The following is a 26,263-nucleotide window of genomic DNA, read 5'->3' as shown; positions in this document are numbered from 1 at the left end:
AGGCTATAATTGTACGTTTGTGACTTGGTGCTTGTACACATGGGTTGTTTAGAAAAGAATGAGTATGGTGAGCAGGGTATCGGGCATGCCCTAAGTAATTTATGGGACTTTCATCCAGACCACATTGTCCGATTCGTGTTGGTTTCATATCAAGCAGCTTTGATGTTTTGGTTTCCTTTTAATGAACTCATTTCAGGTAAACATGAATTATTTGTTGTATGTTAGTGAAATATATTTTTAAGATGTTCATTGCCTGCCTGTTTTGACGACTGTTTTCCTATCATGTTATCCTTGTTATAAAACACTGTTATTTGGGGAATTCTCCAGTGTTTTACTTAACCGTTTCTGCTTTTAACAAACGAAAAGTACCTTTTAAGAGATTGTTTTATGAGTAGCTGTTCTTAAATTGTTTTATCTAATTGAATGATTTCGTCTTATAAGTGAAGGTCCTGTTGACCTAATTGGTAAAGTTATTTTTTATGAGGAGTCTTAATAAAGATCTTGATACGAATGATCTTAAATCCTTATTTTGCCCAGTCCCTTCACTCCCAGGCACCCTTACATCAGCAATGCGTACCAGGAATGTCATCAGCGAATCTTGTCACTGAAAATATCTCATCTTGAGTTTTAACTTTACTCGTCTAATTTCCCTTCATTGCAGTCACTGTTTCTTTGGTATGTCGATGGACCAATGTAGGTGGAAGACTACAGCATTGTATTACATGTAATAAAGATTTTTTTATTCTAATTTTTTTCTCTTATGGTTTCTTGGACATATTGTATATTAACCGTTTTTTCCTTTACAGTACTCCCACTTATGTCAAAATTTTTAATATCTTGCACCATTTCACGTTGCCGGACACTTTTTCCAGGTGGACGAATCCTACAAACTTGTCTTGCTATTTCTTAAGTCCTGCATCCATTATCAATCGCAAGGTCAAACCTACCTCTTTGGTGTCCTTGCCTTGTCGAAAGCCAAAGTGATCGACATCTATCAGATCCTCAATTTTCGTTTCCATCCTTGTTTGTATTATCTTCTCAGAAACTCAGCAACTTCAACACGTGGCCTGTTAAGCTAACTGCGCACTAATTCTTGAAATAGTAAGCTTCTGCTGTTTTCGGGATTGTGTGGATGATGCTTTTTCCGGAAGTCTGATGTTATGTTTCTAGACTTGTAGTCTACCAACTAACTTGAATAATTGTTTATTGCCAGTATCCCCCCATGATTTCGGAAATTTAAGGGATGTTACGTATCCCTTCTACATTATTTGATCGCAAGTCTTGCTTTACTAAAACTACTCCAATACTGGAGCGCATGACTGCGTGTGAGATCGCTCTCTAATTTTTCATTATTTTTAGGCTTCAGATACATATTTTAACGGTTTTTGTGATAATATTTACTACATAAGTGACTTATTAGTGGTTTCTTCATTCACCTCCGCCTTTTTTGAGTTATGACCTGATATTCGTGAGTGGTTCGTATCGAGCAACTTAACATTTTACCTGTGTTTACATTCCGGGCTGACCAGTTGCAGCTGTAGCTGCGCATCGGAAGCTAAGTACTAATTAAGTGTTTGTGTATAGTGGTTTATTTAGGAACTTTAGTAATCTTCAACCGATGTTCTTGGTGTTTTCTGGTGAAATAATTTCAGAAGAATTTTTTGGAAAAAGCTTTCAGTTTCGTTACTGTGTCATTAGACGTTTGATTTTCTTTCTGTGTTAGTCTTTTGTTATATTCTCATTTGCTGTTTATTAATACTGTTAATAGTAGTAGTTACATCCCTTCCAGAGTAAGTTTGTGATTATTGTAGTCAGTTTTTTAACATCTTCTTATTGTACTAGCGGAACGTAGATAAAGTAGTTTTCTTGTTTCAATAACAATAAAATTTTACCATGAGTGAGAAATGTGGGCTTTGCGGTAGGTTCGTGAGTAGTGGATTGCGGTGAGAGACTTGTTCGAAGTATTTTCACTGGGGGGAATGCAGTGGGGAATCCAGCGGCCATTCTGGTGAGATCCTCTCCTGGAGCTGTAGGTTATGTAGCAAGAGTAAGTTGATAGAGGAGCAGGAGCGTAAGATCTGTGCCCTTCAGGTGCAGTTGAAAAACGCACAGGAGGAGCTAGATAGGATGGGGAGGGAGAAGGGAGTTGGGGAATGGGAGCTGGCTGTTGGCAAGAGATCTGCTAGGAGAAGATTTTCAGATAGTTTTACTATTGGTGTTTGCAATAGATATGACCAACTGTCATAGTTTAGTGGAGCGGAATGTCTAGTAGCTGTAGATGTAGGAAGTGTGCAGCAGACCTAAGCAGTTACTGTGGCTAGGACAGTTGCAAGGTCTAAGAGAAAGAAGAGGGTTCTGCTGTTAGGTAGTTTTCATGGTAGAGGTTTAGGCCAGCAGTTGCAGGAAGTGTTGGGGAGTGAGTACCAGGTCAGCAGCATTATGAAGCCTAATGCAGGATTGGCTCAGGTGACTGTTAACATGGGGGGGTTATGTAGGGATTTTACTAAAGAGGATCATGTAGTGATTGTGGGTGGGGCTGGAAATAGTATTGATAGCGATGGGAAGTATGACATAGATGGTGACCTGGAAAAGATAGCCACTCAGACTGGAAACACGAATGTGCATTTCGTGGAACTGTTTCAGCGCCACGATCAGCCTCATCTTAATACAGCCGTCAGTCGTAATAACATGAGACTTGGGGGTGCGCTGATGACAGAAGGCATGAGTCACATTTCAGTGGTGTCAGTGGAGTCTATCAGTAGGACGGGTTTCACTAGACATGGCCTGCACCTCAACAGGTATGGAAAGGGGAGGTTGGCAAAGCTTATAGGTGACAGCATAGGTGGGGGTGGTGGGATCACTCAAGGGAAAATTCCGGTAGTTGTGGGTGTTAGAGCTGTACCTTTTTTAGACTGAAGTCTCCTGATAGGCATTCCTGCTTAAGGGAAGTCTCTCTAACAAAGAAACCACTTTCGACAAAGCTTAGGTATCCGAGTAATGAGGGAATTAGTATATTTCATCAAAATATACAAGGTATTAGAGATAAAGTTAGTGAAATGCTTATAGATGTTGACTCTGAAATTATTTTTTTATATCTGAACACTTCTTAAATAAGGAGATAATTAAGAAGCTTCCTTTACCAGGGTACAGGTTGGCTGGCAGCTTTTCTAGGAGTTCTTTGCGGTGTGGGGGAGTAGCCATGTATGTGAAAAACGGTATCCTATTTGAGTCAATTGATGTTTCAAAGTACTGCATTGAAAAGGTGTTTGAATGTTGCGCAGGTGTGGTTAAATTTAGTGGAGTTAAACTTCTAACTGTTGTTATTTATAGATCCCCAGACTCCAATTTTACAAAATTTTTAGTAAAGCTAGAGGAGGTACTTGGTTCACTTTATAGGAAATACAAAAAGTTAGTTATATGTGGTGACTTCAATTTTAATTGTATAAGTGATCGTGCAAGGAAAAGGATGCTGGTAGACCTCCTTAATTCATATAATCTTATGCAAACCGTATTCTTTCCGACGAGAGTGCAAACGAACGGTAGAACAACCATAGACAACATTTTTGTTCATTCCTCATTACTAGAAGGGCATTCTGTTAGCAAAAAAGTGAATGGCCTTTCAGATCATGATGCACAAATTTTAACTATAAAAGATTTTTGTGCTGCAACACATGTTAAATGTAGTTGTCAACTTTTTAGGAAAGCTGATCCAGTTGCTGTAGAGACCTTTGTAAACCTTATCAAGGAACAAGAGTGGCAAGATATTTATAGTACTGATACAGTAGACAATAAATATAATGCTTTCCTCAAGACTTTTCTCGTGTTCTTTGAAAGTTGCTTTCCGTTAGAACGTTCAACACAGGGTACTAGCACAAACAGCAGCCTGGGTGGCTGACTAGAGGGATAAGAATATCCTGTACTACAAAGTGGCAATTATATCAAAACGTTAGAAACAGTCAAAATCTAAATGCAGCAGCCCATTTCAAACAATATTATAAGGTGCTTAAAAAAGTTATTAGGAAATCAAAAAGTATGTGGTATGCAGATAGAATAGCCAAGTCTCAGGATAAAATTAAAACCATATGGTCAGTCGTAAAGGAAGTGGCTGGTCTGAACAGACAGGTCGAGGATATGGAATCAGTGCGTAGTGGGAATGTCCGTGTTACTGATAAGTCACATATGTGTGCAGTATTTAATAATCACTATTTGAATATAGTAGGTGAACTAAATAGAAACCCAGTCCCAACAGGGAATCATATAGCGCTCATAGAAAAAAGTGTTCCGAGACTTTTACCTGAAATGCTCCTCCATGATACTGACAAGAGGGAGATTGAGTTAATAATTACATCACTAAAGATCAAGAACTCTCATGGATATGATGGGGTAAGGGAGACAGGGATAATGTTGACAATTATAGACCTATTTCTATGCCATCGGTGTTTGCTAAAGTTATCGAGAAGGTTGTGTATACAATGTTACTGGAGCATTTAAATTCACATAATTTGGTGTCAAATGTACAGTTTGGGTTTAGAAATTGTTGAACAACAGAAAATGCTATATTTTCTTTTCTCTGTGAGGTTTTGGACGGATTAAATAAAAGGTTGCGAACGCTAGGTGTTTTCTTTGATTTAACGAAGGCTTTTGACTGTGTTGACCACAAAATATCACTGCAGAAGTTGGACCATTATGGAGTAAGGGGAGTAGCCTACAATTGGTTCGCCTTTTACTTTAAGAACAGAAAGCAGAAGGTAATTGTCCGCAATATTGAGAGTGGTAGTGATTTTCAGTCACAATGGGGCACTGTTACGTGGGGCATTCCCCAAGGGTCGGCGCTGGGGCCGCTGCTGTTTCTTATTTATATAAATGATATATCTTCTATTATTACAGGTGATTCAAAAATATTTCTGTTTGCTGATGACACCAGCTTGGTAATGAAGGATCTTGTGTGTAATATTGAAACATTATCAAATAATGTAGTTCATGAAATAAGTTCGTGGCTTGTGGAAAATACTTTGATGCTAAATCACAGTAAGACTCACTTTTTACAGTTTCTAACTCACAATTCAACAAGAACTGATATTTTGATCAGACAGAATGGGCATATTATAAGCGAGACGGAACAGTTCAAGTTCCTAGGCGTCCTGATAGATAGTAAGCTGTTGTGGAATGCCCATGTTCAGGATCTTGTTTAGAAACTAAATGGTGCTTTATTTACCATTAGAACAGTATCTGAAATAAGAGACAGTTCCACACGAAAAGTAGTCTACTTCGCATACTTTCATACGCTTATGTCATATGGTATTATTTTTTGGGGTAACTCTTCTGATTAAAAAAAGTTATTTTTGGCTCAAAAACGGGCTGTTCGGGCTATATGTGGTGTAAGTTGGAGAACCTTTTGTCGACTCCTATTCAATAGTCTGGGAATTCTGACATTGCCCTCACAGTGTGTATTTTCTTTAATGTCGTTTGTTGTAGGCAATATTAGCTTATTCCCAAGAGTTAGCAGCTTTCACTCAGTTAATACCAGACAGAACTCAAATTTGCATGTGGAATGCAGTTCCTTGACTCTTGTGCAGAAAGGAGTGCACTATTCTGCTGCATCCATTTTCAGTAAGCCACCACAAGAACTCAAAAATCTTAGCAGTATCCCAAACGCTTTTAAGTCTAAACTGAAGAGTTTCCTCATGGCTCAATCCTTCTATTCTGTCGAGGAGCTCCTGGAAGAGCTGAAAAATTAAGCAAATTCCAGTGTTATATTGTTGATTTTCTTTATTTAAATTTACGAATTGTCGCCTGAATACGTTTCTTGTATTTCATTTTATCTGTTTCTACTATCGTGTTATAATTTCATGTATTGACTCGTTCCATGACCATGGAGACTTCTCCTTAATTTGGTCCCACGGAACAATAAATAAATAAATAAACTGGATCCCTGTCTACCATATCGACTACCATTTCTTACTCAGTCACATCATTACCCGAGTCACCCACTTCGTAGAGGCCTCCAATGTGCTCTTCCCACATGTCTGTTCTCTCCTCTGCGCTCAATAGTGCAGTTCCCGTTGCACTATTAACGTTGCCGCCTTTGTTTCTAATTACACTACAGATTGTTTTGATTCATTTATACCTGAATCTGTCCTTCCGGTAATTATTCCTGCTTCGATACCTTCACATTTTCCTGCAGACATTTCGCTTTGGCTTCCCCGCACTAACTATTTTTTGCTTCCTAAGTTCCAGAATGTCACTGAATGTTTGTATATTACTTCAGCTATCAACTGAAGCATTTTTTCTGATCCTTGTTGTTGCTTTGCAGTTACCTTCCTTGCATCTATGTTTGTAGGTCCAGCTTCTGTGAGTGCCTTCGTTAGAGAAGTCGATTACCGAAGTGCCAACGGTTATATTCATTATTCCGTCAGATTACTTTAAACGCATCTCGTAATTTTTCAGTAATTCAGAATCCCATTTCTTTGGACACTCATTTTTCGAGATGACTCTATTAAACTTCAGCCTAATCTTCATCATTGCTAAATTCTGATCTGAATCTATATTTGCTCCTGTCTACATCAGATTTCTGATTTCGGAATATCGTCTGAAGTTGATGTTATCCAGCCGTAATCTTTTCGTATATCCAGGCTCTTTCCAAGTGTGTCTAATCCTCAAGTGAGTTTTTAACATTGAAACTATGGTTGTTTGTATTACCCTACATTCGTCAGAGCGGAAAAACCGGTCTTCTTTCCATTTCATTTCACTGACTGCCATTAAATCTAGACTTCGCCTTTAGATTTCCTTTTGAGATTTTGATAAATCTTTAGCACTTTCAGCTTCTGATATGCCACTCTCCGATTGGCAGTATGTTTCCCTTTCGTTCATTATTCCATTTTTTTATCGTTACCTTCTTCTTGGCAGTCCCATTCCGGAGATCCGAATAGGGACTTAGGTGGAATGTTTTGCCAATGGATAGAAGATTATGACACTTTTTCAATTACGGACTACCTATCGGCTGCATAATCATTGTGTGTCATTAAAACAGTGGTTTCCATCTCTACTGAATCATATGCCGGTGATCACTGCTGAATGTTCAGCCCTTTAGAGGTACCCCTAGGGCGAGAGGTTGTTCTACGACTGTCTGATACTCCGACCCGTTTGGCTAGGCCACTGGGAGAATGTGGGTGACTCCACATACCAGCTGAATTCAGCCTCGGTTGCTGATGACTTTTTTTTAGAGTTTAAGCTGTGGCTGGATTCTAATCTGGTACCTAGAATATTTTTGTTACTGGTCAATGACGGTAACTCTAGAACGTTTTGAAGTTTTAACCAGAGTCGAATAAATTTTTTCGAATCATTAATCCCATAGAATACCCAATTTTCCAGTTCTTCCTGTTCGCATCTGTGAGAACAGATCCCAGTGGGCAGGATCAAATAGAATGCGTTATACACTGGCTTCAAACATGTTGAGCTGTAAGGGACCGCATGTTGCCGAGATGTCACTATGTTCCACGTCACATTCTAGTGATGGGATCGGTTAAGTGATGTGAGTGCGCATTGGCAGGCAAGTAAACCAACATGGTCCAAGAAAGGGAAATTCCGTCTTCAACGATATTAAATTGTTTCAGGGCGGTAGGATACTTGTGGGCAACGCAGTTAGCTGCGACCAGAAGACTGAATAGCCGGCGCCAGGCAGCGGAGCTGCTACTGAATGCCAAACAAAAGATTATCGTTGTCCGTCGTTGAAAACATGTACAGTCCTAAAGCTAAAAAGGCACAAAGAAGATGTTGATTCGTGCGCCAATCGAAAGAGTGGACAGCAATAAACCTCCAGGAAGGCATAATTCAGCGCCCCTTTTCAACGCTGGCTTAACCAGTCGCCCATTGCTGGTCGGGCCAAGTTCAGTCGCAGACTTCAGGACTATCAGTACTGAGTAATACGAAGACGACACTTAGCCTGCCTTCTGCGAGTAGTAATAGTGAAAGGTAATTGCAGGTTGGAGGTACAGCAAGTACAGTAACCCATCTTTTATCAGTAAGTTATGATCCCTTCCTTTTTGAAAAAAAGTGCCCTGTTAATTAGTAATTTAAGGTATTGATAACTTTGGATTCCTGCCAGTGATCAGTTTACGAATTATTTCGGATTTCTTACGCGAAGCTGAATTATTCTTCGGCTTCTCGTGAATTTTTCCTTAGGTGTGGTTAGGATGGTGGCGTTTTAGAATTGATTTCTTCTGACTAGTCAGAGTACTCAGGACCTGTTCACGATAAGCAAGAAATAGTTTATATGCAGGTGATTACATTTCTGTAATTTAGTCCCTAGTTGTGCGGGTTTTCCCTAAGGAAATAATTGCAACTGAAAGCATTCAGGTATCAAGCAGGTCATCGAGCGTCAGAAAAACCATTCCCGAAGCAAATGCAATACCGATAAAGAAAACGCAACAAAAAACCTATAGATTATGTCTCGATTAACTTATGTACAGCTTGCCAAGGAGGATGCAAGTGTGAGACCGAATGGGGTGGAGTAACTGTGTTTCTAATTTCACCCATAAAATTGCTCTTTCGAAAGCTCCAGTTAAGTTTTCTACAATAAAGTAATTTACTCATATTCATAAGGCTTGTTCCATAATTACCTGGTAAACTTCTACTTACGCCCACGCTCTTTCTCAAATATGCAGGTGGCACAAATTTGTTTCGGAATGTTTTGTTGTCTACAGACTCTTTGATGCCGAGCAAAAGATAGCGTCGAAGATTATTCATGCTGAAAATGGGCTTTTGGAGAAGAAACAGTTGTATCTGTCATGTGCGAATTGACTCTGTAACCGGATGTATGAATGTAGAAGTAACGTTAAAAGACCATCAAAATAAAACGTCTGCTCCGGTATGGATATCTAAGAACGATGAATAGTCGCATATACCTGAGAAGAATACGGGAAGGAGTTCGCCTAGAGGGAAATAAAGTGCAAACAGCCAAGCAGAAGCTAATACGAAAATATTCGTGCTAAAATGAAAAAAAGAGAATACGTGAAGAGTTTTTGAATGACAGAAGGAGGTGGAAGCTGGGAAGCGAGATTAAAATGAATATAAGGCTATTTTATCTTTATCCTTCATAATATGTTAACAGCTTCGATGGTAACAATTTTCTAACTAATGTGCCACTAACATGAGAGTGGGGTAATTCCGCTCTGAAACGAGTTCTCTTGTACAAACGTTACGAGATTACGCTGCAGTGCACTTGTCATAACCCGAAAACATAAATTAAATGATGTTTGTCAGTCGGTTTAATCACCCTCCATAATGAATCACCGATTTTTCGGAGACAACAACCTATTTAGCAAGAAACATGAAATTCGAAATTAAACCGAGCAATAAAAATGTCACTCATGGCTACAACTGCGTTTCGCATTTACACGAGTACTGGGGCCAATTAGCGCTTCTGCTGATTGAAATTTCACGACAAAAACCGCTGTGTTGCACCAGGATTACAAGTGAAATTCGGAAACGAATCACTTAAGCTAACAAATGCAACAGCACGGTAATTATCAGAGTAGCACTGTGGAACTGAATTGTGCGAGCCAGCACAAAAAATTCAGGTATTGTCGTTTTCTGCAGTAAATGTGCTGCACACGATCATTTGTTCGATTTTTCCGGAGCAGTTGTTTATACATTTAGTCTCCTATAGAACACCAGCGTTAAAATTATTTTACATTGTGGTTGCCCAAATAAAAACGTGAAAATGTATTTCAGAGAAGGCAGGCTAATGGGAATGTCAGGGAACATGAGCTACTGAGTCATTTTCTTAGTCCCGTAACCTCTTTAGTAATTTAGCTGCTACGCGATACTAGATACGGAGCTTTTTATTGACTTATTTGCTGACCTTTGGAGATAAGTGTTTAGCCAGAGAATTAATTATATATACGAAGACATAAACTTCTTCTCTAAAGAACAGTTACTGTTGATGACCGTGCAGCTTTTCCCTGGAATAAATGATGACTAACTGACAACCTCAGCTGCCGACAGGTGTTGTTGATATTCCTCGTTGTGAACAGCTGAGAATGTGTGCCCCGACCGGGACTCGAACCCGGGATCTCCTGCTTACATGGCGACGCTCTATCCATCTGAGCCACCGAGGACACAGATGAATAGCGCGACTGCAGGGACTTATCCCTTGAACGCTTCCCGTGAGACTCACATTCCCAACTGTCCAAAATTCTACGTATGTATTGTGCCTGATAGACATTTGCCCACTCACTCATCACTCACGCACGCTTTGGCGATTCCCGTAAGAGTTTGGGCAACCTGTGCGCATTCGCACAGACGAAGGTCAATGGCTGGGTAGCCTTTAACTATATATACGAAGATAGTAACTTGTTCTCGAAAGAACAGTTACTGTTGATGACCGTGCAGCTTTTCCCTGGAATAAATGATGACTAACTGACAACCTCAGCCGACCGAAGTGGCCGTGCGGTTCTAGGCGTTGCAGTCTGAAGCCGCGAGACCGGTACGGTCGCAGGTTCGAAACCTGCCTCGGGCATGGATGTGTGTGACGTCCTTAGGTTAGTTAGGTGCGCGAGTAATGAGTGAGTGGGCAAATGTCTATCAGGCACAATACATATGTAGAAATGTGGACAGTTGGGAATGTGAGTCTCACGGGAAGCGTGCAAGGGATAAGTCCCTGCAGTCGCGCTATTCATGTGTGTCCTCGGTGGCTCAGATGGATAGAGCGTCTGCCATGTAAGCAGGAGATCCCGGGTTTGAGTCCCGGTCGGGGCACACATTTTCAGCTGTCTACATCGAGGTATATCAACAACACCTGTCGGCAGCTGAGGTTGTCAGTTAGTCATCATTTATTCCAGAGAATTAATTATTCACAGATTTGGTATAGAACATACATTATAGCTAAGGCAACGGAAATTATGTTAATAGCAGTTAAACTTCATGGTACATTTTGTACAATCACACATACAACACAGTCCATAATATTACAGCTTCTCAAGCTGGATCCTTTGTGTCTGACATAACAGAATGTCTGCTTCTTGCTGAAACAGGGCAACACTGACATAGTCCGTTGTCGACAGCTGCCGAAAGAGATTCGTCACAGAAATAGGTTGCGGAGTTCCTGCTCTTATAAAGGCCCTGAAAAAGTTTCAGCGTTGTCTTTCGTAACACCAACACCCTATTATCACGTAGTTAAGGTCTGCAATCGCAGTTGGTGGGCATCGCAATACATGGATGATTGAACTTTCATCCTATAAAGATGTCAAGGATAACGGTCGTGAACCAGCCGGAGGCGCGTTATAGTGGCGATATGACGTCGAGGTACATTGATTTGGGATATCCTGATTTTTCGCTGAATACTCGACACTATTGCGGCTACATGTCTTCCATAGGAATGTTATGAGATCTGCTACATCTGTGACAATTCTTTAGGTACTTTCTACTGACGGTAGCAACAAAATCTGTGAGTGGAAGACAATTGTAGTAAGGTTGGCCTTCAGTCACTCTTTCTTTCGCCAGGTCGTCCACCATATCTTTGCATGAGATGCCAGAGTATTCCTTGACACGTAACAACTGGACATGTTTATGTTGGCTTTCAGACTGGTAGAGTAATTTAACAACATCGAACCACATATCGAAAGGCCTCCTTAAGTGCAAGATCTTCGGCAGTGAAGATGCTGGCTAGCCCAAGACTGTGGATCGCCTCAGAAGCAATCAAACAGGTCCTTCTCTTGTTTTGCAGCCATCAGCAAATATTTTCAACGAAGACAGCACGTTTAATCCAATTGGAGGGGCCGTAAGGAGAAGAGTATGATGGGTCCGACCAGCCGGTGTGATAAAAGATTTTGGGCCTGTAGATCGGTACGCGGAAAGCAGAGAGTCTTTCAGGACGAGGGGTATCACATATCGTTACTGTCTGAAACTTTGAACTAATGTGTGTGCTCTCCTCCTTTAAATCCTATTGATATTCCCATTTATCCCGGTAAGGCTGATAAGATTATGTAGGAGAGGAGAAACTGTTTGCGTTGCTCTACTACGTATGAATTTCTGAGCACAGAAAGTCCTCCCTTGCCTCCACCAAAGGATACAGAATTCATTACCCCAAGACAGATTCGTATGGTACGGTACTGCAGAGCATCGAACTCGCTTGACAGACGTCGAGTCATTTTCATGTAACATGCACCCATAATCCATTGTAGAACGAATCATGTCTCGCACGTGAGGTACCGCTCGTGTGACAATGAGTGATCGATCGACCTTGGAAATCAAATATTCCACATGGCGTGGCCACAACAGTTTGCTGTCGATATAGAATTCAAGCTGTTTGCCAGAGATTCCTACTGGAATGGTAGAAAGCCCTAATCGTATCTCAGGTGTTGAGATTCTTTCTGTGTGGTTTGTTAAGTCAACCGCAAAGATTTGGTATTTACCACATTGAATGCAGTTCTGCTCGTCGACGAGAACAGCACGTCCGCCTATCGAACCAACTAAATCAGCCTCAGCCTGAAGCTGAGAGAAAACATCCACAAGCTTATAGCAGGATGAAAAAGAGAGGGTGAGAGGGAGCGGTGGGGTGAGATACACTCCTGGAAATGGAAAAAAGAACACATTGACACCGGTGTGTCAGACCCACCATACTTGCTCCGGACACTGCGAGAGGGCTGTACAAGCAATGATCACACGCACGGCACAGCGGACACACCAGGAACCGCGGTGTTGGCCGTCGAATGGCGCTAGCTGCGCAGCATTTGTGCACCGCCGCCGTCAGTGTCAGCCAGTTTACCGTGGCATACGGAGCTCCATCGCAGTCTTTAACACTGGTTGCATGCCGCGACAGCGTGGACGTGAACCGTATGTGCAGTTGACGGACTTTGAGCGAGGGCGTATAGTGGGCATGCGGGAGGCCGGGTGGACGTACCGCCGAATTGCTCAACACGTGGGGCGTGAGGTCTCCACAGTACATCGATGTTGTCGCCAGTGGTCGGCGGAAGGTGCACGTGCCCGTCGACCTGGGACCGGACCGCAGCGACGCACGGATGCACGCCAAGACCGTAGGATCCTACGCAGTGCCGTAGGGGACCGCACCGCCACTTCCCAGCAAATTAGGGACACTGTTGCTCCTGGGGTATCGGCGAGGACCATTCGCAACCGTCTCCATGAAGCTGGGCTACGGTCCCGCACACCGTTAGGCCGTCTTCCGCTCACGCCCCAACATCGTGCAGCCCGCCTCCAGTGGTGTCGCGACAGGCGTGTATGGAGGGACGAATGGAGACGTGTCGTCTTCAGCGATGAGAGTCGCTTCTGCCTTGGTGCCAATGATGGTCGTATGCGTGTTTGGCGCCGTGCAGGTGAGCGCCACAATCAGGACTGCATACGACCGAGGCACACAGGGCCAACACCCGGCATCATGGTGTGGGGAGCGATCTCCTACACTGGCCGTACACCACTGGTGATCGTCGAGGGGACACTGAATAGTGCACGGTACATCCAAACCGTCGTCGAACCCATCGTTCTACCATTCCTAGACCGGCAAGGGAACTTGCTGTTCCAACAGGACAATGCACGTCCGCATGTATCCCGTGCCACCCAATGTGCTCTAGAAGGTGTAAGTCAACTACCCTGGCCAGCAAGATCTCCGGATCTGTCCCCCATTGAGTATGTTTGGGACTGGATGAAGCGTCGTCTCACGCGGTCTGCACGTCCAGCACGAACGCTGGTCCAACTGAGGCGCCAGGTGGAAATGGCATGGCAAGCCGTTCCACAGGACTACATCCAGCATCTCTACGATCGTCTCCATGGGAGAATAGCAGCCTGCATTGCTGCGAAAGGTGGATATACACTGTACTAGTGCCGACATTGTGCATGCTCTGTTGCCTGTGTCTATGTGTCTGTGGTTCTGTCAGTGTGATCATGTGATGTATCTGACCCCAGGAATGTGTCAATAAAGTTTCCCCTTCCTGGGACAATGAATTCACGGTGATCTTATTTCAATTTCCAGGAGTGTATATACGTGCGCATGATAAATCCCTTCCCTTGGAAATTTTTCTCCTTCATACGTCCTCCGTGTTATCACAGATGACGTCTCACTGATCACATTTGTTCTAAAATTGGTGCCTGTTTGCTTTCAGCGTCCTGAGTGGAATGCGTAAGTTTTAATAAGTGTAGTCCGCAGCACGTGGTCGTGCGGTAGCATTGTCGCTTCCCGCGCCCGGGTTCGATTCCCGGTGGGGTCAGGGATTTTCTCTGCCTCGTGATGACTGGGTGTTGCGTGATGTCCTTGGGTTAGTTAGTTTTAAGTAGTTCTAAGTTCTAGGGGTCTGAAGACCATAGCTGTTAAGTCCCATAGTGCTCAGAGCCATTTGAACCATTTAATAAGTGTTCACCAACCTGCAGTATTCTATAGTAGTTGTCCCCTGCACAGAAAACAGCACGTAAGTCGCATATCGGTTAGCTTGAGGCTGTAATAAACTCTTTAGAAGGAACAAATATTTTAGAAATAATTAATTTTCCAATAAGTTTGTTTATACGGGACGCCACTCGCTTTTTGTTAGCAGAACACTAGAAACTGCACATTTACATTCTATTTTAGAGTCACAAATAATTTGCATTCTTCAACAAAATAATGAACTGTGATATGTCTGCCTAAGCAAGAGAAACTAACGATCAAAGTCCGAAAACAATTTATTGGACTATTCAATTAACCAAAAAAATTTTCCAAGCATAAAACCAACACAACACAGTGATCCGTCTTCGAATCACAACTACATAAAAGAATAATATAGAAAACAACTGAAATAATTTCCTACTAGTCCCCACCAGAGAATTATCCGATATACCAAGCCTAATCCAAAGACCAGCCGGGCTGCCGTGGCGGGAGCTATCCACGTCTGCTAGCGGTCGATCAACTGCCGATATGTGGCCGAGCGCCGGCCTTTATAGGGCTTCGGCGAATGAGTACTTCGCAACTACTTTCCATCACGTGGTTTAACGTGTGAAAATAGTTCTGGGATCTGCAGCGACCTCTTCCTTATGTTTATGTGGGCAGGTAGTGGCCGCTGGTGTCATTGCTGTGTTGTTGTTGTGGCCGTTCATCAATATTGCCTGTCGGTTGTGTAGTGCTTCTGTGTGCCTGCGAGGCGGGCAACCTGCGGCTGCAAGCTGTCAGTTTGGTTGCTGATACTCTAGGCGCCGTGATGTCTGGTGGAGAAGGCCACAGCAAACTGCGTATTTCCGCAATTACTGTCACATTGTTCTCAACTATGTGTCCTAACAACCAGAGTTTGCTAATAATGTCTTGACACCGACTGCAGCAGACAATATGTTCTCCGACTCTGCCTCTCAACAGATACTCAACTGTTATGATCCTTATCTATGGTACGGTTAAGTGTCTCCACGTCTGCGCTGATAATAGCAGTGCTTTCACAGTAATATACACAAACCAGCGCGTATCTGTGTTTTCTCAGGACGGGGGCTTGCTCCCCACACAGCACTAAGCGGCTATAACAGCCGCTGTCCCAGTTGCCGCTGTTGTTGCACATTCTACTGCTCCTTTTGAAACAAAATCGCGGTATATAGAAGCCTGGGATAAGAGATGGTTTACATAAACGTTCTTCCCTCTGTAAACAAAACCACGAAAATGTTGAATAATCACATTGCACTTCTATTTTTCTGCTTTTTTACATCTAGCAAAAGACGCAAGGACCTGAAAATAAGATATGTAACACACACACATACGTCAAAAAAAGTTTTGGTTCACCCCAGCTCCTAGAACTCCTGTAAATAGACCTTGACTGTGGATATTGTATCACAGACACAGTTCCTCTGACTATTCAGAGATGTCACTAAACCCGTCCAAAGATGTAAACAGCCATGGATGAGCAGCGTCTATTAGTCGGAGTGAGTCCGACGGCCGATCAGTTTCAGTCATCCCACCAGGAAGGAGGAACAAAGCTCGTGTTGTCTGTAGTTAAACCATGGCAGACAATACCGCGGTTCGATCGCGTCCGCCAGGAAGGGCTGTCAACAAGGGAAGTATCCAGGAGTCTCGGAGTGAACCAAATCGATGTTGTTCGGACATGGAAGAGATACAGAGAGACAGGATCTGTTGATGAAATGCCTCGTTCAGGCCGACCCAGGGCTATTACTGCTGTGGATGACTGCTACCTACGGAGCCCTGACAGCAACGACACCACGTTGAATAATGCTTTTCTTGCAGCCACAGGACAGCATGTTACGACTCATAGTGTGCACAACAGGCTGCATGATGCGCAACTTCACTCTCGACGACCATGGCGAGGTCCATCTTTGCAACGAAGACGCCATGCAGCACGGTACAGATGGGCCCAACAACATGCCGAATGTACCAATCAGTATTGCCATTACGTTCTCTTCACCGATGAGTGCTGCATATACTTTCAACCAGACAACCGTCGTAGACGTGTTTGGAGGGAATTCGATCATGCTGAACGCCTTAGACACACTGTCCAGCGAGTGCAGCAACTTGGAGATTCCATGTTGTTTTAGGGTGGCATTGTGAGGGGCCGACGTACGCCGCTGTTGGTCATGGAAGGCCCCGTAACGGCTGTACGACGCGTGAATGCCATCCTCCGACCGACAGTGCACCCATATTGGCAACATATTGACGAGTCATTCGTCTTCATGGACGGAAATTCTCGCCCCTTCGTGCATATCTTGTGAATGACTTCCTCCAGGATAACGACATCGCTCGACTAGAGTGGCCAGCATGTTCTCTAGACATGCACCCTATCGATCATGCCTGGGATGGATAAAAAAAGGGCTGTTTATGGACGACGTGACCCACCAACCACTCTGAGAGATCAACGCCGAATCGCCATTGAAAAGTTGGACAATCTGGATCAACAGTTCCCTGATGAACTTGATAATATGCAACGACGAATACAGGCACGCATCAATGCAAGAGGACGTGCAACTGGGTATTAGAGGGACCGGTGTGTAGAGCAGTCTGGACCACCACCTCTGCAGGTCTTTCTGTATGGTGGTACAACTTGCAATGTGTGGTTTCCATGAGCAATAAAACGGGCGGAAATGATGTTTATTTTGATCTCTATTCCAATTTTCCGTACAGGTTCCCGAACTGTCGGAACCGAAGTGAAGCAAAACTTTTGTTGTTGTGTGTATGTTTCAAGCAATCGAGAACATACAGATTGTGCATCTGAAGAAGGACTCTCTTGGTCTCAGAGTCAGTGGAATACATATATTTACTTGTGGGTCAATATATCCTTACCATTACTGAGCGATGTGCAAAACATCGAAGACGTACTGACTATGGGAAATACACACACCTACGTACATTCTGTTATTACAGTCAGCATTCGCAGCTGTGTCGTCTCAGCGCATCTGTCTGGTAAGCAGGAGACCCAAGTTCGAATCTCGGTCTTAGAATCAGAAAAGTGAGTGAGGAGAAAAAATGTAGCGTGCCTAACATCCATGTGGCGGGTCAGTGTTCGTTTCCAGCAGAGTCAGAGACTTTACCCGCTCAGGGGTTGGGCGTTGCGTTGTCCTCATTATCATTTCACTAGCATCATCATTAGCAGCAGCAGTATCAACGACGCGGAAGTCGCCGAAGTGGCGTCGAATAAAAATAGTTGCACTAGGCAGCCGAAGAACGCCAGACGGGGTTTCCCGCCCTACAATACAAACATTCCATTTCAGTATAAATTGTATTGTGTGAGAAGAGCGTGAACCGGAACACCGGGTAATAATTTTAGTAGTCCATGGGAGCGAGCTTCCGAGCCTGAGAAGGCATTCCTGGGGCGCGGGTGGGGAGAGCAGGAGAGTTCGGAGCGAGAAAAAGTTGCTTAATGGTTTTAAATGATGTATAAAGTTTGTTGCAAGTCACTAAGTGCACTCATTTACAAATACTGGATGAATGAAGTCTGGGTGTTTGCACGTCATTGAGTACACTTCCATTTCACATGCACCCCTTTGGTAGGTAGGTGGTTCTTACCCCTACAGCGACTCTTTACAGACAGTAACTGATATATGTAGCATGTTTGGTTGAAATCAGTGAAGTGGTTTAGGAGGAGACGTGGAACATACATACATTTTTATATTTGTGTATTCTTCGAGATCGTTGAACGTTACTTGACATGAACTTTGGGTGAGTTACTGATATACTCCAACGACCTATAATCCAACGTTGATTTGTTGGCTAAATTAATTGCCTATTCTCTGTTGTCTGTATTCCAGCTCAGGAATTTACATTTAGTTTTCAAAGTGGAATGTTAGCTGGTACCACTTGTCGCTGGATTTGCATCAAACGATTGATCAGTGGGTAGAGAGCCGGGTTACAGGAAACCTCATTCAACATTTTATTCTCTGTTGCCACAGTACAGACATTCAGTTTAATAGCACATAACAGATACGGAGTCGCGAAATTTCTCAGAGCACTAACAGTTGTCAGAGTCGACTAAGGTCTCTTGTGGTGTGGTCGCCGGCTCGCCGTCTCTTTTGTAGACTCTCGAGTATATGGCGAACGTGAAGAGCGAGACGCCCTCCTCCATGACGGCGGCAGTAGTCTTCAGCGTGAACCGCTTGAGCTTCTCCCCCGCCGGCGCGGTGGTCATGTTGAACCTGTCGGCCGGGAGCGGCGCCAGCCCCGGCAGCAGCGTGTTGGCCGTCACCAGCGTGTGGTTGGTGCTGAAGACGCCGCTGATGCTGATGGTCCGGAACACCGTCGCGTGTGCGGCCTCGTCGGGTAGCGTCAACATGCCGCACGAATCCATGTCGTCTCGAGAGCAGGGAATCACGCCGCACACCTGGGCAGAGCAGTTTATTCTGAGCCTTGTACATTTATGCTATGCAGGCAACTGAGTAGTAGATATTGATAAGAAGTGCTATTACGCAGGGTACATCATATTTGACGAGTTTGTTGGACTATGGGCGTAAGTAGGGGAAGTGCATTTCCGGCAAAAGTAAGCTGAATATTTGCATGATTATGTCTTATTGAAAAACAGTTATATTTCAATGATGTAATAATTCTGTCATAGACCATACTTTTAACATACAGAATCATTCCTTACAACTGAAGAGATTTCTTCCATTTGTGATATATTATCCAAAATAAGATGAATGGTTTACGCCCTTTCTCCATCAAACCATGATACATCTGCAAAATATCACAAGAATCCAGTTGAAATTTTTTTTATTATTTTATTATCCAGTTAAACTTTACATTAACAAAAACTATACCTTCATGGCCATTATAGCTCCTGTTCAGGATCGGTAGCTTCTACACTATTTACTATGTCTAGAAGTTCTTCATACCAGCCTTTTACTGTATTAGGAAGGAAGCGCAACAGGTTTTGAATGTCCTTCAACTTTTATTCTACGGTTGGTTTCTCTGTTAATGACAAAAATTAAATATCTTCAGGGAGTCTTGTTGATTTCTTAATGAACTTAAAGGGTATAAAGACCTTGTAAGACGTGTATATTTCTATTCGCTATTTACAAACCACAATTTTTGAAAGATGTTTATATTTTATTTATAGGATTAAGTAGGAATAATTAATATTTGTCATTATGGAGATAACTGTGGTTGCAGGGAATGTCTGCAACAAAGAATTGTTGGCGGGAGAGACCGCACATTGATATAATTTTAAAAAGGGCAGGAGAGACCCCGTATGGATACATTTTAAGAAAAGAGCTGGAAAGACCGCGCATTGATACTTTTTGTAATGGTAGCCGGGATTGTCTGCACCAGAAAGCATTGCTCGAGGGAGAGACCGCACTTTAGCGTTCGTAGGAAGTCAGTAGTAAGCGAGAAGTGAAGCGAGTCGGTAGCGGGTCTGAAGCGAGAGGTTGAGAGGAGCGGTGTGCCTGCCAGCCACTAGCTATGATTTACAACAGATTATAAACGGATGTACAGAGACATCAGCTAACTATTATCACAAGAGGAACTAATATTATTGAATAATTTTTTTGAGAAACTCAAGACTGCTGAAAGTATGTTTGCGCAATGTGAGCTGTAAGGATATTGTAAAAAGTAAGACCCATTTGAACGTTTGTAAAATCATTTCATTCAGAATATAATTCATTTTTGCCAGCAATATTGCATTACTGATTATAATCCATCCCAAAACCATCAACGTAAAACTTTGCAAAATTTTGTTGTTGTCAAGAAAAAGTTTCACTTTGAATTAAGTAACTTCAGTCAAATTAATTAAAGAATAACATCAGTTTTGTTATTAAAAAATAACGTCAGCTTTGGTAATAAATACAGCCACTTATTACGACAGCCCACCAGCAGCAAATAGAGTATAGTAAAACAGAGTAAGTATATTCATGTCCCAGTTCGATGTAGTAGTCAGATGGCGATCCAGTAACAGTAAAAAAGGTAAGGAACAGTTTTGCGTTATTGCAGGTAAGGAGTGAGGGCCACGACGACGACACATTCTATGTTTCATCGAAATAATCAGCAAATCACTTTTAATAAGCAGCATTTAAATTTGTATGCGAAGATTGCACTTACTATTATTGAGAAAGAGATTTAATTTCAAAGGGAAGATTTCATTTGCTATTATTAAGCAAGAGATATAAATCCTAAGGGAAGGTTTCATAGGTTATCGTAGAAGGGACGATTGCGTAACAAAAGAGATTTAGGGGAGACGGGAAGGTTTCAACCTTCCAATATGATTTTGAAGCACCGATTGGTTCATAATTCCCAAAGTGCATCCTCACATAAGACTGCAACTGGAAAGGAAATTTTCCCCTGTGGCTTTAATGAGAAGAAGCCCATTAAACTTTTCTTCCAATCTTTAATAAGCTCACTTCCCTCAATGAGGTGAAATGGCTCTGGTTTCTCTCTGCATTGTTTGAAGATTATGACATACTCTTCTTTTGAATGTACAGTTTCCCCCTTCTTGAGCTTTCTTCCATAAATGCCAAACTTCCGGTGACACTGACTTCTTTTTGTCTGTAAAGTCATTTTCTGACTCATTATCACTCACTTCACTCATTATATCACACAAGTTAACACGCAACGCAGCTCAGAGTCGATACAATATCCTATACGCATTAAACAGGATCACAACTGCCTGTCACCCACTGCCTTCTTAAGATGATTGCTTAGCTTACACCGAAGATATCAAGTCAAAATTTTCAAGGTGAGTGATTCAAATATGGAGGTATCGATTTGTCACTTTGATGGGAAAAGGGCGTAAATGCAATTACGCCCATAGTCCATCACTCACCTATTGACAGGGAAAACTGAAATTGTTCAAAGTAAGTCACAAAGGAAGCAAAGATATTCGAGTAAACATGGGTCTCCCAACGAGTCGTCTGAGAGATAGTTGTCTTCAGTATGAAACACTATGCACGTCAGTACAGTCTAATAGAGCTCAGATTTATTCCATCCCCCAAGGTTAACAAATGTGGGAGACGCAGCAGTCCTTTTCTGTAGCTTTCAACCGAAAATAACTGGAGGTCAGAAGCGCCCAAATCATACCTCTGTTTTCTGAGTACAGTACTCTGTGGTGCTTGGAGTTAATTTATTCATAGGAAGCTAAAAGGCATTACCACGTGAATAAAACTATAAAGACCAATGGCAAGTACCCTCGAAAAGTAGTTAAAAAGTGACAAACACATTGCAAAAGAAATGAAAATTTAGAACGACCCAACCGAATAACAGGCAGCTTGTTAAACATCTTTATGACCAAAGGAATCCACGATCAAAAATTAAATTACCCTCGCCACGTTGCTCCTGCGATTAAAGAGTAGAATGACGTCTACATCCCGTTCCTGCATATGTTACTACCTCAGCTAGTTCAGATTACAAAATCACATTACAATATAAGGGCTTAAAGCAAAGATATAAGTTTAGAAAGTCGCGCACCGTCAGCTGATCGTTATAGTTGGCGACAAGCGGTGCGGAATCCTCCAACTGATGACGAAGGTTGAGAAGGCAGTCCTCGAAACGTAGCCCAGTTGGAATTCTCTCCTCGCGACGAGATGGACGAGAGGAAGTTGCTCAAACTGTAGGGAGGGGTTTGATCTCCCCGAGTTCGAGTATGTGCCGATGAAGAGACGACCAATGTTCCTCATAAAGATGCGGAATGTGCCTACTCATAACAACGCTGATATCATTCGATGGGGCAGAATAGTTGAATGCCCCTAAGCAGAGATGCAGCCTTAGCAGAAGCCGCCTCATTCCTTCTTCTCGAATCCATACGAACGACACGTTGGATCAGCATCAGTGTACGACTGAAGGCAGTCTTGGTTCCGCTGTACTAATTGCAGAGTACGCAGAGCCTCTGGATGGCACTGAGAGGATCTGAGCACGCAATACGTTTAGAGAATGTGTGTCGCCGGACATACAGTGTCGTGTGATAAAGAACAAAATGTTTGGCGTTATAAATCTAACACTGATCTAAAAGACGACAACTAAATCACTCTCTGCCGACAACGGAGGTACATCTCACACCACGATCATTAATTCTTCGCGAAACCTCCTACTTTGGTTCTACTGCACAAATTTGCGCCTTCTGTACTTTGGGGTCAATGTGATAGTGGGAACGCGTACCCCTAGGCCACCACACTGGGAAAAAAACCAAAAGTCGCATAAACATATTATCTTTTATTTCTAACACTTTGTTCGGAAGTATCTCATTAACAAATAACTTCACTACTTTGAAGTTAATTACTGATATTACTGTATTAACTTTAATAACATCGTACTTATATGGATATGGTGTCTGATCTTTCGGACATGTCCGAAAGAACAGACACCAACGATGACCTGCAGCTCTCTAGAACGAAATTAGAATTATATTAATACCTTCATCTGAAGGTATTAATATAATTCTAATTTCGTTAATAACATCGTTCTTAAACATAACACATACATTGTTCACGAGGCCAATATGACGAGAAGATCACATTGTCCTTAAACGTTGTTAATCCTTGATAAGTCGCTATGCTTTGAAAACAGTACTCGGTTCACAACCCGAAGTACTAATTACGTTGATCCTTATTGGGAAAATTATTTATTGTAGTACAACACGAGCTTGTTGCCACCCTTAGTTGGATCAATTACAATATTCAGTTTAATAATTATCCTTTTAAAAATTTTAATTTGAGTTCACACCACTGTGCAGGATCTGTCTTAAGAAATTTGTCAGTTAAATGAATTCTGGTAAAAAAAAATACTCTAATTTTACTAGTATTAAACTGTAAGTCATTTTGTTGGTAATTTCTAGGATTATTCGAAAGCCACTTGAATTAATTTGAATATTGTCGTACATTCTTTCAGTTTTCATTCAGGAAACTACTTATGCTTAAAGGTCGTCAAAGAAAATACGTGCTACTGATTTGTTGGATTTTATGTTGTTTCATTCTTGCCTCCTCACAACTGCTTATGCCCGCGCAGACCCTTTCCAACCGGTGTTTGATTCCATGCATCAACCTTAGCGCTTCTTTTATTTGTTGATTTATCAGGATCCGATTGTCTTCTTCTACAGCAATGATTTTCTGAGAATTAGGAAAGAGCAATTTGCCCTCAACTTAAGTTTCACTTATGAACCTCCACCAAACTTCTAGAATAATTTCTTTTGCTTTCATCTTTGCATAAATTCTTGTATGCAGTTCCTTAACTCCTATTAGGGAATGAGTAATTTTCCCATTAGATTACCAAGTTAAAGAAAAACTAATGTCGAATTTTTGTGTAAGTCAATTTAGACATCGGCGAATTATGAACGTATGTTGGGCAAATGGGAGTTTACTTCCAATCACGTCACATGAAAAATATCCAAATAATACACTACCTGACAAAGAAAGTCAAGCACCTGTGGCTCTACGTGCATACACACACACAGCAACAGCGTGTAAGTAAATGGTTAGAACTACATTTGTCTGTAACAGGTAGAACTGCCACCATACTGCATTAGAGGAAGTCAAATTAAACACCTTTTAGCCGTCAATTTTCAATCTCATGATACTCCGACACATGTGCTCAGATGGTGTTCTGTCGTATATCATACTATCTTTTCTCTTCCCTTGTTTAAGTGCTACATGACATGTAGAGGCAAACGCATTTGGTTGTTCAGATTGTAATTGTGTCTTTCTGATATACTGCGTATGCACCGTAGCGATTTTATGCTTATTCCATAACTTATGCTTTAGTATCTCACCTAGCCACACGCCTGTTACTGGCAAACTTATCACATTCGTGATATTGTGGTTTTATCTCTTCCAGATTTCAATACTTACCGCTTAGTGGAAATTCGTTACGGTGTCTTGCGTTAGATTCATAGTTTGATTCACTAGAAATGTTTTATTAAATTGTTGCATCTCCTGAGTTGTGATCCATGAATTGCACTGATGAAGTTTTATTCTCCTTTTATTGATTATTACTACTTAATGATGATACAGATAATGATGCGGCTGTCCTCCAGTAAGTGGCATAAGAAACTTTCCTGGCAGGTTAAAACCGTGTGCCGCACCGAGACTCGAACTCGGGCCCTTTGCCTTTCGCAGGTATCTGAAGTACCCAAGCACGACTCACGGCCCGTTCAAATGGCTCTGAGCACTATGGGACTTAACATCTATGGTCATCAGTCCCCTAGAACTTAGAACTACTTAAACCTAACTAACTTAAGGACATCACACAACACCCAGTCATCACGAGGTAGAGAAAATCCCTGACCCCGCCGGGAATCGAACCCGGGAACCCGGGCGCGGGAAGCGAGAACGCTACCGCACGACCACGAGCGGCGGACTCACGGCCCGTCCTCATAGCCTTACCTCCGCCACTGCAGAGTGAAAACCTCATTCGGGAAGTGGTATAAGTTTTAATACACTCCTGGAAATTGAAATAAGAACACCGTGAATTCATTGTCCCAGGAAGGGGAAACTTTATTGACACATTCCTGGGGTCAGATACATCACATGATCACACTGACAGAACCACAGACACATAGACACAGGCAACAGAGCATGCACAATGTCGGCACTAGTACAGTGTATATCCACCTTTCGCAGCAATGCAGGCTGCTATTCTCCCATGGAGACGATCGTAGAGATGCTGGATGTAGTCCTGTGGAACGGCTTGCCATGCCATTTCCACCTGGCGCCTCAGTTGGACCAGCGTTCGTGCTGGACGTGCAGACCGCGTGAGACGACGCTTCATCCAGTTCCAAACATGCTCAATGGGGGACAGATCCGGAGATCTTGCTGGCCAGGGTAGTTGACTTACACCTTCTAGAGCACGTTGGGTGGCACGGGATACATGCGGACGTGCATTGTCCTGTTGGAACAGCAAGTTCCCTTGCTGGTCTAGGAATGGTAGAACGATGGGTTCGATGACGGTTTGGATGTACCGTGCACTATTCAGTGTCCCCTCGACGATCACCAGTGGTGTACGACTAGTGTAGGAGATCGCTCCCCACACCATGATGCCGGGTGTTGGCCCTGTGTGCCTCGGTCGTATGCAGTCCTGATTGTGGCGCTCACCTGCACGGCGCCAAACACGCATACGACCATCATTGGCACCAAGGCAGAAGCGACTCTCATCGCTGAAGACGACACGTCTCCATTCGTCCCTCCATTCACGCCTGTCGCGACACCACTGGAGGCCGCCTGCACGATGTTGGGGCGTGAGCGGAAGACGGCCTAACGGTGTGCGGGACCGTAGCCCATCTTCATGGAGACGGTTGCGAATGGTCCTCGCCGATACCCCAGAAGCAACAGTGTCCCTAATTTGCTGGGAAGTGGCGGTGCGGTCCCCTACGGCACTGCGTAGGATCCTACGGTCTTGGCGTGCATCCGTGCGTCGCTGCGGTCCGGTCCCAGGTCGACGGGCACGTGCACCTTCCGCCGACCACTGGCGACAACATCGATGTACTGTGGAGACCTCACGCCCCACGTGTTGAGCAATTCGGCGGTACGTCCACCCGGCCTCCCGCATGCCCACTATACGCCCTCGCTCAAAGTCCGTCAACTGCACATACGGTTCACGTCCACGCTATCGCGGCATGCTACCAGTGTTAAAGACTGCGATGGAGCTCCGTATGCCACGGCAAACTGGCTGACACTGACGGCGGCGGTGCACAAATGCTGCGCAGCTAGCGCCATTCGACGGCCAACACCGCGGTTCCTGGTGTGTCCGCTGTGCCGTGCGTGTGATCATTGCTTGTACAGCCCTCTCGCAGTGTCCGGAGCAAGTATGGTGGGTCTGACACACCGGTGTCAATGTGTTCTTTTTTCCATTTCCAGGAGTGTAGTATATGACAGCATGTAATCAAAC

The 26,263-nt window shown here is 43.1% G+C and overlaps 1 protein-coding gene across 3 annotated transcripts in view; it reads right to left on the bottom strand.

The window, feature by feature from the left end:
• Positions 1 to 18,311: 18,311 nt before the first annotated feature.
• The window catches only part of LOC126484137 (uncharacterized), a 375,463-nt gene continuing 367,511 nt past the window's right edge, over positions 18,312 to 26,263 (bottom strand). For all 3 annotated transcript variants that reach the window (XM_050107520.1, XM_050107518.1, XM_050107519.1), the window contains exon 8: positions 18,312 to 18,782. In XM_050107520.1, the coding sequence (XP_049963477.1) occupies positions 18,414 to 18,782 (369 nt within the window). In that variant the 3' untranslated portion in view covers positions 18,312 to 18,413. The remainder of the gene's footprint in view (positions 18,783 to 26,263) is intronic.

The sequence above is a fragment of the Schistocerca serialis genome, chromosome 6 (assembly GCF_023864345.2).
Source record: "Schistocerca serialis cubense isolate TAMUIC-IGC-003099 chromosome 6, iqSchSeri2.2, whole genome shotgun sequence".
Lineage (NCBI taxonomy): Eukaryota > Metazoa > Arthropoda > Insecta > Orthoptera > Acrididae > Schistocerca > Schistocerca serialis.
Note: the sequence above shows the minus strand (reverse complement) of the source record. Positions and strands in the feature narration are given on the sequence as shown.